General features: G+C 44.1%; 1 protein-coding gene and 1 long non-coding RNA gene across 7 annotated transcripts in view; both read right to left on the bottom strand.

The window, feature by feature from the left end:
- Positions 1-693, bottom strand: part of LOC109296074 — a 7,080-nt gene extending 6,387 nt beyond the window's left edge. Inside the window, exon 1 of the long non-coding RNA XR_002096884.1 lies at positions 394-693. This is a non-coding gene — a long non-coding RNA (uncharacterized LOC109296074). The remainder of the gene's footprint in view (positions 1-393) is intronic.
- The window catches only part of RBFOX2 (RNA binding protein, fox-1 homolog 2), a 318,764-nt gene that overhangs the window by 47,320 nt on the left and 257,612 nt on the right, over positions 1-13,832 (bottom strand). For all 6 annotated transcript variants that reach the window (XM_019515300.1, XM_019515303.1, XM_019515304.1 and 3 more), the window contains one exon: positions 6,180-6,233. In XM_019515300.1, the coding sequence (XP_019370845.1) occupies positions 6,180-6,233 (54 nt within the window). The remainder of the gene's footprint in view (positions 1-6,179; positions 6,234-13,832) is intronic.

Genomic DNA, 13,832 nt, shown 5'->3' with positions numbered 1-13,832 from the left:
ACTAATTCCAAACTTCACTCCTGATCAGCTTAACCCACTTTGAAAGAAGTGTCCACTCATCGAGTTACTCAGGGACAGCTTTTAAATTTACACCTTATATTCATTTGGATCAACTTACACATGTAGAGAACGACCTAGCAGTGCCTAACCAGCTTCCTATACCACTTTAAAACACAGACATTTAAAATTTGAGCTTTACTTAAAAATGCTTGCCACTTCTGATGAAGACAAGGCCTAAGTAAATGCGCACACAAATTTCATAAAATGGGTGGGCGTTGCTTTCTGTAACACACAGCACTATACAAACTATCAGCAGTTCATGGAACCTGCTCTTCATGGGGCTAATAAAAGAATAAGAGTTTCTGTATTGTGAGTGTTTGGAAATTGCTCCACCTTGTTATTTCCTCCACTGTCCCTGCACTACAGCCCTCAAGTTGAGGACAGAACAGGACTGGCCAGATGCACCAATACTGCTTCAATGTCAGGGAAGTTTTTTTTGTTTTGTTTTGGGGGGTTTTTGGAGCAGGGGAATGGGCCGGGATTAAATTATTTTTGTTGCAACCTCAGTGTCTTTAAAATGGTCCCATTAACATGCTCCTTGTAGGTTAGAGAACTTCACATCGTTAAAGGGTTATCAGTGATATGGGCAAACAACTCTGAGCATGGAAAGAACATGAAAGGCCACTCAGGGTATCTCAAACGAAAGTCTAATGGGTACAGAACTGTACTGGGCTAACTTATACTGGCTTGAGAAACTGCAATGGGGCAGCACATCCAGTTTGGGAGGAGAATGACCATATTTATCTGAATCCAAGACAATGTTTTTTCTCTGCTTAATGGGGGTAAAGCGTTCCTCCTCTTGGATTCAAATTCAGGGTGGCAGAAGGGCAGGCAGCTGCTGCGACTCCAACTCCAGCCCTGATTTGGAGCTGGAATCAGAGCCAAAGCCGCTGTCCAACCCCACTGCTTCTGCCTGGCCTGCCCCCGTGCCCATCTCTGTCTCCTGCCCCCCTACTGTTTACCCTGCCAACATGGCTCCAGCCCAGGGCACAGAGCACATGGTTGCTCTGGCTGCAGCCTGATCACTCCACTGCAGTGAAAGCTGTCCCAGCCCCTGGCACCAGCTGGAGCTGCCACCACCATAACAGGTGGTATGTAGCCAAGTGGGACTGGAGCAGCTATGTGCTCAGTGGCCCAGGTTGCAATGAGGCCAAAGCCCTGATAGAAGATAAGCAACATCAGGTGGGGTGAAAGATGGCAGGCAGGGAAACCAAGTCATGACAAGACAAATCATAGCCAAAAGCTGAATTTATATGAAGCTTTACAAAATGTTAAAGGAAACAGACATTTTTATTGTTTCTGTTGTGCTTTGTTTCGCTGCAGCTTGGGGGAAGCAGGGTAAATGGTACCTGGGCAGAGTCCAGTATAAATTAAAAGATCTCTGTGAAACAGAGCCCTTTAATATATGGACAATGGCTTAGGTCACCATTGCTGTTTACACAATTGTCAGGAGACTCACCAACTGACAGCTAAAAGCTAAATTCTATAGATGCAATCAATATGCATTTCTGCAGTGAGGTATAATCCCTTTGAGAGTAATCTTCACTGGATTTGCCTCCCTGGACACTATCTACTCTCCCCTGAGAAGTTCAAGACATTGGACTAATTACTTGGTCTAGGTCAGGGCTGTTCAACTGGAGACTGGAGCAGTATATATGAGAGGTTAAGTTGCAGCTCCTGGGCTCCTGCCCAGTATGCCTCCCCTTCTCCTATTGCTCTGGCTTCTGTTTCCAGGATCCCCCTTCTTTATCCAGATGTGTGTTCTACACCTGGCCAGGGGGAAGGCACAGCGTGGCACAGCACGGCACAGCACAGCCCAAGTAGCTCAGGCTGAAGCCCTGGGCCTGCACGGTGAGCTCTGCAGCAGACAGGAAGAGGGGCATTCATGCCAGGCTGTTGGGTTATCCACACAGGCACATGCTGCAGCAGAGGGGATGAGGGTGTGTTGGGGGAGGATGCAGGCATGTGCTGCTGCCCTTGATCCCTGCTGATGCATGTAGTTCCAGCTAGTGCAGCCTGCAGGCAGCACTGTACCTAGACTTCTGGTGACCCTGGGCATACTTTTAGTATTGGGACCCCTTCACCAGATCATTATTTTCACCATTTTCAGGCCCGCTTTCTGTCCAGGCCCCGGGCAACCTCCCGGTTTGCCCATGACTGTGTCCAGCCCTGCCTGTGGGGCATGAGGCGCCCAGCTACTTATAAAACAGTCCTGGTCTAGGTTACTGCTAGGAAAGCCAGCGAGGGACATCAATAACAATCATTCTGCAACTTACAGCTTGTGAGCTGTACTAAATTGAATTATCACCCCCTCACTGGCCAGACTTCCTCCGAATTCTACGTTTCAGGGTGTTGGTTGTAGCCATGCTGGTCTAAGGACATAGGGAGACAATGTCTCCTGTGGGTAGATGTGATATCTTTTATTAGACCAATGAAAATTAAAATTTTTAGTTGGTCTACTAAAAGCTATCAGATTTACCCAAAGAACCTTGTCTGAATTCTAAAGCATTCTTCTTTTGTTACGAACAGTATGCGCACATCTCAGGGTGCTGGATCTTGAGTGGATGGTGAAGAGGAAAAAGCTCTGTTTTCTTTTGGTGTAATGTTCCCAGATAGCTTTTTGGAATGGGAAATGGGGGAAGAGGGTCTCATTAAAAATCCTATGATTAAATTAAACATGCAGATTGCATTAGCTCTGCAAAACAGGAACAGCTGTTCAGCTGGTGTACTTGGGGCTGAGACATCAACTAAAGGAAGCTTCTCTACTGGCAGGCAGAGTATCTCTACCATCATTCTATTCTGCATATACTCTGTCCACAGGTTATGAGGCTGCACAGTGAACTGGGACTTGCAAGTGTTGTGCCATTTAAAAGAATTCACATAAATCAGAACTAGAATTTTAAGGGCAGGCTGACAAGAATAAAAAAAACCCCAAACAGCCAGTTTCCGAGGAAACCGAAAAAAAAAAATCTATTTGAAGGATAACCGAAGCCATTTGGTTAGGCAAGCTGGGAGGAAAAAAAAAAATATCAAGAGGCTTTTAAATATTCATTTATGTTTTCTAATAGGCAGCAATACAGTTTCAGTGTAAAGGCTTCCAAAGCTAATAAAGTCATTTTAAACAGGCAGGATCAGGACAGCAAGCTGATTAGTCTGAAGACAGCTCAAAATTTCCTTCCCTTCTCACAATTCAGAAAGACAATGAAGCAATTTTTTAAGCAGAGCACCACAATCCAGGGCATAAGGTAGTTGTAACATAATTGTAATGCTCATGCCTTAATCTTAATACTTCTCAGAATGTGCAGGATCATGCACAATGTTGGGTACCTACCCTCCAAAAAAAGTTTAATAAAAGGGAAAAAGAAAAACAGAGGGAGGAGCACCAGTCACCTAAGTTAATTCAAGCTGCAGAAAGAAAAGTTAATCAGTTCATCTCGGGTGGATCCAAAAGGAAGAATGCAAGGTACACCTTTTCTCAAATTTCTACTATTTAACCAGATCTGGAGCAATTCCAGAAAACAATCCCTGCCCCAGGGAAGCAGGGACAAATGGCTGCTCAGCCTACAGAGGAGCTTCCAATCAGACACTGCATGAGGGCAAACCCAGGGCAATTTGGGATTTACCTTTGTACCTTTCAAATATTTACCAAAATATATACACAAGCTACACCCTTTAGAAACCCAGGGAGAGGAAGGGGAGCATTGACAACACAGCACAAGGCAGGCAGTAGGAGCATCTGCTTTCGGATTCCCAAGACAGAGTAGGAGGAGAAGAAGAGAGAGAGGTTTCATATAGTTAGATTAGAATGGAAACCACAGGAGAGGAGAATTGCATTCAGATTTTTATTTTTTTTGCTGAAGGTGGAGAAAGAGCCCAAAGAGTGAGTGAGTGGCCTCCAGACATCCATTTCCTTTGCTTCACCATCATATCACCAAACTGTTGTTTTTACATTACTATGTGAGTACCAGGTGCTTCGTGCAGCTACACCCCACTCAGTAACACGGGGGGGCCTCCCATTTTCGTACTAAAGCAGGAATAATTTTGGCATGCTTTCGAAAAAAGAACAAAACAATCATTATTTTGGGCAGAGAAGGATGCAAAGATATCACGAACAGATATTCTTTTGGGTGTTTTCTGGCGTCCATTCAGGCTGTTCCCCATCTCTGAAACAGCAACCATCAGTTTTGCAACCACTTATTGCTGCAAAGCTAACAAGAAGTGGTAGAAAGCTGCACAATCAAAAACTGAAGATCTAGAACATCTTCTCTTTAAATTGTTTTCAATTTCAAAGCATTTCTGGAGAGACCAGGACAAAAATCCTACAAGGAATTCTTCAGCAAACAGGTTTTGTTTTAACTGAAAACCAGAAGCCTTGGCTTTAATTAATTTTTTGCACAGATAAGGTCAATAGCCAAGGATTCACAAAAATCAATGTCACTGCCTAGAAAGGAAAGGGCAGCAGTGGGTGTTTAATAAGGGCTCTTTGCCTAGGGGTAGGGAAGGTGATGCATGTATATGTGGAGGTGGGCATGCATGCAGAACTATAAAGCCTGGCTATTGTTGGGGAAAAGGTACATTGCTCTGCTGTTGTTCTTTTTCTTTTCTTTTCTTTTTTTTTTGACCAAACCAATTTTTTTTTGTTTTCTTTGGCAATTACATTTAGAAAAGCAGGGATTTGCTTGAGGCCAGAGTCTGTTCCCAAAGCTTGAGAAAAATGACTATAGGCCAGCACTCTCTGTGAATTAGCCTTGATTTGAAATATCAGAACTGTGCAGAGCAGAATAAATATTTACAGATCCAGCCGTAGCCCACTGTTTTGGTGGAATCATGTAGGGTGTACTTTATCCAAAGAGAAAGAGAACTCCCAAACAAAGCTGTACAAAAACATATTTGTCCAGATTGGTTAATGGGGCAAAAAAAGAAAAAGTGCTGGGCACAAAGAAGGAATACAGAAGGGGTTGAGCCGTGGGTCTTTTATGTATAAAACACCCCCCTGTTTCTGGTTTCCAGATAATACATGAAGATTAAGAAATGTCAAAAATGTAGTTTTGGAAATATAATGAGATTTTGTAGAGAAATCTGAATATTGGTATGCCCCCAAGGGAACAGAGAGGCTACAAAGGGCTGTGAAAAGCCAATCCAAGGAGAAGAAAGGGGTTTTAAAAATAAACTGCTTAGCTGACTTGCACCTTCAAAATCTCATGTGAGGGAGGAAATTTTCATTTTAATTGAAAATGGGAATCTTAGCATTGATTAAGTCAAGCATAGTATAGGCATGCACTGTGCAAGCTTCCCCCACAGAGCTCTGCCAATGCACCTCGCTCCTGACCTGCAAAACTCCCTGCTATTCCAGTGCTGGACCTCCTGGGCAGAGAAAGAATCACATCAATTTGTCATTGTGATGATATTGCTTATGTGATGAGAACCAATTGCCAATTAGGACAAAGATCACTGAAACTCACTGCATTTGACCCTAGCAGCATTTGAAGCCTGCTCTCCAGAGAGGTAAATTAGCATCAACACTCAGCAAAACCTCCCTTCTGATGCATTTTAAAGATTAAAATAGCTGTGTAATTAGAAGTTCAATGGGAGGGGCTCACACGGGAAACTGCAGATGCTTAATTTAAGTATCAGATAAATCTGTCATGAAAGGCCAGTATCTCAAACACCTATTTTGTTTCCAAAGAAAAAATTCCCCTTCACATGCAAGAGATTCTCCTTATCCTAAATAGACACTCGCCTATGCAATAAAAATGTTGCATAGCTTTTAATGTGCAACACACAAAGTGTCACCTTGCTCTGCCTTCCTCAGACAGCATCGCATTGCTAATGCAGTGAAAAATGCTGCTATGAAAGCTCAAATGACTCCTACGTTGTTCAAAACATCGGGGAACCTAATCCCGTGTTCAAGAGGAAGGATCGCGAGTGTTCGGACATACTGGCCAAGCTCAGATTCTGGAGTCAGAGGGAACAGAGCCAGGCTCCCAGAAATAGTTGTCCCCTCCCACCAGTCATGCCAGTTCCTGCTGATCTCCGCAGAGTATATTCTCCAGGCAATGAACTGCCTTTTACTCTATGCAATCAAACCAAGAGAAGCTGGGTACAAAGCAAGGACTTACCTTGGAGCCACGCTCATTAAAGATTATCTCTACATCAAGGATTTTGCCGAATTGCTGCAGAGACAAGAAGACAGAGATTTATTTTTGACTGGCCCCTTCCCATATCTTTATTTCTCCTGTCCTATTACATGCAAGAGGGGAGGTCCTTCTCTGGGTCACAGCTGAGAGCACAAAATCTCAGTGATGAACTCCAGAAGTACCCCAATGCTTAGTTTGGGACCTTCAAACACTCAGTCACCAAAACCACAGCCTTCTCCTGAATATTTTCCTCCCTTATACTATTTAGGGCCTCATCCTCATATGCCTGTTTTTTCAACAATTCTTCATGCAACTGTTTCCTCACAGACTAGCAACACTTCACAAATGTAGCTGTAGCATTTCAAAGGGGCTATCAAAAAGGGAAAATCAAGTGTAATTCTGCTTTTCTAAAGAGGATAATCATACAAGATTCCTACTCTTGAGTTGCACGTGCTTAGAATAAACCAGGTACAAACTTTCCTCAGGTCTCAGATCTTCTCAGTATTGTGAACCCCAAACATTCAAGAAGCATGAGTCATAGAATTATACAAAATTAAGGTTGGAAGGGATGTCAGGAGGTTATCTAGTCCAGCCCCCTGCTCAAAGCAGGACCATCCCCAAGTACATCATCTCAGCCAAGGAGCTGGGTCTCCAAGGATGGAGATTCCATAACCTCTCTGGATAACCTGTTTTAGTGTTTTATTACCCTCTTAGTGAGAAAATTCTTCCCTATATCCAACCTAAACTTTCCTTGCTGCAATTTAATACCATTGCTCCTTGTTCAGTCATCTGCCACCACTGAGAACAGTTGCCGTCCTCTTTCGTACCTCCCTTCAGGTAGTTGAAGGCTGTTATGACATCCCCTCAGTCTTCTCCAGACTAAGTAAGCCCAGTTCCCTCAGCCTCTCCTCAAGCCATGTGTCCCAGCCCCCGAACCATTTTCACTGCCCTCCACTGGACTCTCTCCAATTTGTCCACATCCTTCTTGTAGTGGGGGCCCAAAACTGGACATAGTACCCCAGATGTGGCTTCACCAGTGCTGAATACAGGGAAATAATCACTTCCTTTGACCTGATAGCAACACACCTACCAATGCAGCCCAGTATGCTATTAGCCTTCTTTGCAACAACAGCGCACTGTTGGCTCATATTCAGCTTATTGTCCACTGCAATCCCCAAGTCCCTTTCTGCACAGCTGCTGCCCAGGCAGTCGGCCCCCAGCCTGTACTCATGCCTGGGATTGTTCCATCCTAAGTGGAGGACTTTGCACCTTGTTGAACCTCATGAGATTTCTTTTGGCCCAAACCTCCAATTTGTCTAGGTCACTCTGAATCTTAGCCTTACCCTCCAGCATATCTACTATCGCTCCCAGCTTGGGGTCATCCACAAACTTGCTGAGGGTGCACTGTACACCATCTTCCAGGTCATTGATGAAGACACTGAAAAAAACCAGCCCCCAGGACAAACCCATGGGGCACTCCACTTGATACCAGCTGCCAACTAGACTTTGAGCCATTGATTACTACTCTCTGCATAAGCCAGTTTTCTATCCAGCTTACAGTCCATTCATCCAGCCTGTACTTCCTTAGCTTGCCTGCAGGAAAGTTGTGGAAGACCAAAACAAAAGCCTTGCTAAAATCAAGGTATACCACATCCACTGGCCTCCCCCACCTCCATAGAGCCAGTCATCTCACCATGGAAGGCAAGCAGGTTGGTGAATCCTTGCTGACTGTGCTAATTGTATAATGCTCACTTTCTGGATCCTTAACTTGAAAAATCTGCAGCCACATTCACAGAGGTGCTAAGAACTCACAAGAGGAAGTAAAAGGGATTAGAGATCAGCTTTCAACATATCAAGTGGTATAAAAATGTTAAGTACTCCAAGAAATCAAGCTTAACATGCCTCAACTTTTATATAAAATAGTAGTAGATACATCTGACAATTCTGGCCTTGTTCCCTCTGAGCCTCTGTCCCATGCACCTGTAAAACTGGTATAAAAACACATTCTTTTCTTCATCTATCTATTGACAATGTCTGTAGAAGGAACCACGGCTGCACTGCATATGGGCAGTTTTTTCTCTTCTACTTGTGTTGCAGATGATCAGTTTGCTAATATCTGATGGTAAGACCAAGTTTGAATGAAGCTAATATATGCACAATATCTTCTGCATCACCCTTGGCACCACTTCTTCCTCCGATCCTATAGGGCAGCTTAAGCTTGACCGTTGCTAAGCAGATCATGACTGAAATATTATTTCTTGTTGATGTCTTTGCATGAGGTGTGGATGCCTCTGTAAAGGAGCCTTTTTTCTTGTTAATGTAGTTGGGTACAACATACATGCTAGTTACTGCAAAGAAAATGGTTAGTCCTATTATCATGGAAACTGTTTGGCTCTTGAAAAATGCCATCTTCAAAGCTTTCAAAATTACCAGTTTCTTTCCCAAAAGAATCATCTTCTTGAAACAGAACACACAGTGAAACTTACAGTAAAAAAAACCAAACAACTATGTCATGCTATCTTTGCCCCACTCCACCCTGTACAGCTAAGGCCACTATCACATACCACTAATCATAAACTGCTTGTTCACCCCAAGAAAGAGTTGAACTTGCTGAACAGGCCTTTCATGTGGGCAACAAACCCAGCCCACTATATTTAGCTTCTTGGGGCTGGCAGGCAGCCACTGGTATTGCTATGTGAGTGATCTACCCCTACCCTACTGGTGGGGCAAGGGCCACGTCTCTGTCCCATAGATCAAATGGGTGATGAGTTTCCCAGATGATGGAATGAGGTCAAACTGTGACAGTGTTAAAAGATGACATATAATAAGGCTCCTCAGTGACAAGTTCCACATATTAACCTGTGTATAACTAGGGGTTCACATGTATGCCATTTTATCCAACTGTGCCACATTCTATAATAAAGACCAATCACTACACTATAGCTTGTATTTTTTGTTTGGTTGATCCCAAATTCAAAAATACACAGAAAAACCTGTCACTAGCAATAAAGGTCTGCAGTTAAATAGCTTATACATAACAACATGAACTGGCCTGGGGATCAAGCAGACCCCCAGGGTTAAAAGAACGTTGTCTAGGTTGCAGTACCTAACTTTCAGATGTTTGACAGTGAGTAAAATGGGCATTTCCTATACAACCTTAAATCAACTGGGCTCACACATCTGGGTCAGGGGGATCTGGTTATGTAGTTAAAGACTATCATAATGCATGCATGTAAAGGGGAAGGATTCAGACAGAGGTGTCAAACTCACTTGGGGCTCCAAACTGGATCCCACCCAGGGCAGGGAGGAGCAACTGCAGCCGTGGTCACTGCAGCAGCAGGGGTGGTCACTGCAGCAGCAGCAGCTTACAATGGTGGATGTGCACAAGCAGCATCACACCAAGCAGTCACAGGATGACTGATGGCTGTGTTGCACAGTCCTTGCTTGCCTGCCTGCCACTGAAGACCATGTCCAACAGAGGCCCCGGAGCCCCCGATTCTGTGGCAGACTCCACCCCCAACTTCCAGTAGCCTGCTGAGCCAGATGGACTGCACAGCCATTCCAGATCCAACCTGCGATCCACATGTTTTGAAATCCTAAGCCAGGGGTGTCAAACTAACCATAAACCTGCAATGTCCAAATTTGGGCTCCTTGATTTTACAACCTAAATAACTTCCTTTGAAGATATCATTTTTAAATATCATTTCCCCAAGTTTTCTAAAGAAGGAAAAAAGGTAAAATCAGACAGCATTGGGTGCGATTGTAACAGTTCTCAGTGGTGTACCATCAGCAGAGTTGAAACCTCGACCCTTCAGCACTACAGCATAGACTGCTGTCACGTGAGCTGTTAGGGGGCAGCAGAAGAAAAGCTATTACCCCAAAGGGAGAGTAGTCTGCTACATCAGGTGTTGAAAATCCCCCAGCCTGATCTGCCTTTCTCTTTCCCATCTGGGGGTTGTGAGGAATATCAGCTCAGCAGGGTGCCCAGAGAAATCAATGGGACTGGCTGGGTCTAGGTTAGGAGTTGGCTGGAGGAAGCCTACCCGCCTCTCTTGCACATTCCTCTTTGGGAGTTGGAGGAGTCCCAGACTCCTGTGGTGCTTTAGGGAAGTGCGATTATGGATTACTCAAGCCAGGTGCTTAACTGGTATTTAGTATGCGAGTGTATGGGGGGTTAGGAAAAAGCCCATCTCACTTCCTGCCCCACAAAGCTCCCCTAAAGGTTACTGACCACTTATTCCAACAGGTCTGGAAAACCCAGCCTGGTTCTCTTGGTCTACCCTCCATCCTGAAGCTGCTCTGGCAGCTCCTAGTATTATGGCTTTCACCACTGCTGTGATGATAGCGAAAGCCCAGCCCTAAGATGTATTTAGTTATTTTGGCAGCCTGCCGATATTTTACTGAAAAATAAAAACCAGAGCTGAGAGAGTGGTGAATTTTTTAAACTGATGTCAGTGAAAATGGGATTTAATGTAAAAGGGGAAAAAAAGCACTTCTCTAGCCTGAAAGTGTTCCCTCTCTTCACCCCTACTGCCCACCAAATATCAACACCACGCTGCAAACAACAGACATGTCAAAAGTTAACAAAATGTCACCAGAGTTTTAATAATGGAAAATGCTGCCTGCCCAAAATTTAGGGATTGTTACTAACTCCCTCCATTTTTTTTAAAATTAGGAATGCACATATATATGTCTGTTTTAGCAGTTACAGACAGCCTAGCCTAATACAAGGGGCTGGGACTGAACCTCAAATCTTTGGGCACAAAGGCGCAAGCTGTTGCTACTACTTTCATGCTACCAGACCTGGTTCATTAGCTCAAATGGCAGTCATAAACTTCTATATGTGCTCCACCAATTACACAGGAGACAGAGCCACACTGTTCACGTGGATTTGCTAACGTAAAATATGTTCCCTTTGAAAGGCTGTGTGACAAAGTGAATGAGACTGGCTACATCAGAATCCCAACTTTTATTCCCAGCTCTAGCTGATGCGACTGTACAGGCTCTCAGTGGTCTTTTTTGTAAAATGAGTGAAAGTTTCTGTCCCTGAAATAGTAGCATGTGGCCTTGGTAAATAATAAATGGCTGCAAAGGGCACAGAAGTATGAACAGCAGTTAGTTGAGACTGGAACAGAGTCTTCTGGTTTGCAGCCTGTGCACTTTCCCATAAGCAGTGGTGCATTCTGTGGGCTAGAGTCTGTTTCTCATTTCATCTCCCTACCCCGATGATGTGAAGACAGGAACTTTAGACTAAACTTTAAACTAAACTTTAGACAGGAACTTTAGACAGGATACAAGGATACCTTTTGGAAACAGGATGATGGAAACGAAAAGGATTAACAAACTGTAGCCCTAAAAAGCATTTAGCACCTGTAGAGACAATAAATTATCTTCAGCTAACTCTCTTAGGGCAAACATCCTGTTTAGCAACATTTGGAACTCTTTTAATAGCTCAGACCTAAATAAGGAAGCCACCCAACACAGTGGCACAGGTTTCCAGTAGGAAATACATGCCACAGTGGTCTTAGAAGTCAAAGAGGCAGGAAACCTTGTACAAAACCCACTATTCCCACCTAACTGAAGTGGTCTGAAATCTGCCAGTAAATAAAGCCGTCTCGCTGCCAGACAGACAGGAAGGTATAAAGGTTCCCTTAGAACTAGCACAAGTAGAGTAACAGCTTGATTAGCTTGGCATGAGTTGGCAGAATCTACTGGGTAACTGGGTTTTTCTACATCTTTTATATTAGGGACTTCATTAAACACCTACACAAGAGGATCTCAGCTAAGATAATATTCCACCCCCTCTTGGTGTACAGATCTTCCCAGCAACTTACGTAAAAGCCTCTAAATGTTGCTGCCAGGTAAGTGACAGTCACCACTGCCTTCCCCAGGAATATTACCACCGAATCCCTTTGCATTCAACAGCAAGCACACCACTTTTGTGCAACAAGAAAAGCAGCACGATGGCGAACAGAGCTACTGCCACCACCATTTTAGGACATAAGTGTCTAGTCATTAGGGCAGCCATTGGAAGGAAGTAGGCTGGCCACGCAACACTGAATATACATTTTCTACTCAAAGGCATGCAGTGTATCAAGATAATGTCAGCGCCTCCTATAACCGTAGCCAATAGCATCCATTAAAAGGGAGGGACACAACCTTTTGAAACCCTATTTCTTATCGTGAAAAATACAAGGAAATGAAAAGCAGTCTCTACCAGTCCTTCTGCCAGTCACAACTTTTATTATGCCTTCTGAACACCAATGTCTGAGAATGTGGGAACAGAGGCATATTCAGAAATTCAAGACAAAATTTTCCCTCCATTATAGATGCTCAGTACACCCAGAAAGGCTGTCTGCAGAATAACAGTTTTGACATAAAACATCCATTTTAGCTGCTGTAAGAGGAGGGGGAGCATTTGCTCAGGACAGTGCATCAGCTGTTACACTAGAGCCTGCCTGCATGACCCTGTAGTAATATGTTAGCTAAACTGCCCTAAATTTGAACCCTAACATTGGAGCAGTTCCACTTTACTTGCTTTGCTACAGAATCAGCAAATGTACCAAACGTAGCTGCATCTTAACACCTTGTATTCCTCTCCTTTGATACTTATCCAGTTGTTATGTCCATCTATATCCTTAGTCAACATGCTGTTCTCTGGAGACTAGACTTCTGGCTGTTCTACTCTCTATATTGGGGTGAACTGAGATTATGAATCTCAGACGTGCAAAATGACCCAGAAGATTCTCCAGATGCCCAGTTCTTAAGGTTACAGAACTGCTGAATATGGAGTGTGGGTCTCAACATATTAAGTAGTTTGATTTGTACTGAGAGGTGGCCTACCATAAACAGATGGCTGGGACAGTGTCCCAAGACAAGCTGATATGGACTATAAGTCAACAGGAACAAAATGTATCACTGCCGCCTATGTGACTTGGCAAATCAAGGGTGGTACCACACAGTCACCTTGAATATATGATAACAAACAGGTATAACTCATCACCATGCTGGGTGGTCCACAAAGAAAAGACCCTCTCTCAAAAGTGGAAGAGTTACTACCACCCTACCTCCTTTCTCCAAGATATGCATGAGTAGGTTTTTATGTTCAAGGAGAGCACCTGCTTCCAGAAAATCTGAAGCAGACAGATCCAATATCCATGAGTTGCAACTTCAGGGAAAAGCGCTTTAAACTCCAACCAAGTAAGAGTTAGGTTCTGGAGGAGTCTGGTGACAGGGATCACTAGATTTAGGAATATGCTACCTAAAGGGTACCACTAAGAATGCATTAAATGCTATGTGGTGAAACACAAATCCTCACATATATGATGAATACCTGCTAAAACCCAAAGATAAGTCAAGGGAAATGTTACAAAAGCAGGAACAAAATTAATCAGAAAGTGAAACTTCTCAGCCTAGACTGGGGTGGGCAAAATACAGCCTGGGGGCCAGATCCGGTCCATCAACTGATTGAATCCAGCCCACGGGAGATGCCCGCCAATTGACTGGATCTGGCCCATGGCTGTCCCCAGTGCTCCTCATGGGGTCATGCCCCACTGGAGGCAGCCAGGCCACTCTCCTGCCTAGACCCACCAGCTCCTGGCCAGGCCAGCATGCACAGCTTCGGGGGGGGGGGGG

This window comes from Gavialis gangeticus, unplaced genomic scaffold, assembly GCF_001723915.1.
Source record: "Gavialis gangeticus isolate Ggan-Ray unplaced genomic scaffold, GavGan_comp1, whole genome shotgun sequence".
NCBI classification, from domain to species: Eukaryota; Metazoa; Chordata; order Crocodylia; family Gavialidae; genus Gavialis; species Gavialis gangeticus.
Note: the sequence above shows the minus strand (reverse complement) of the source record. Positions and strands in the feature narration are given on the sequence as shown.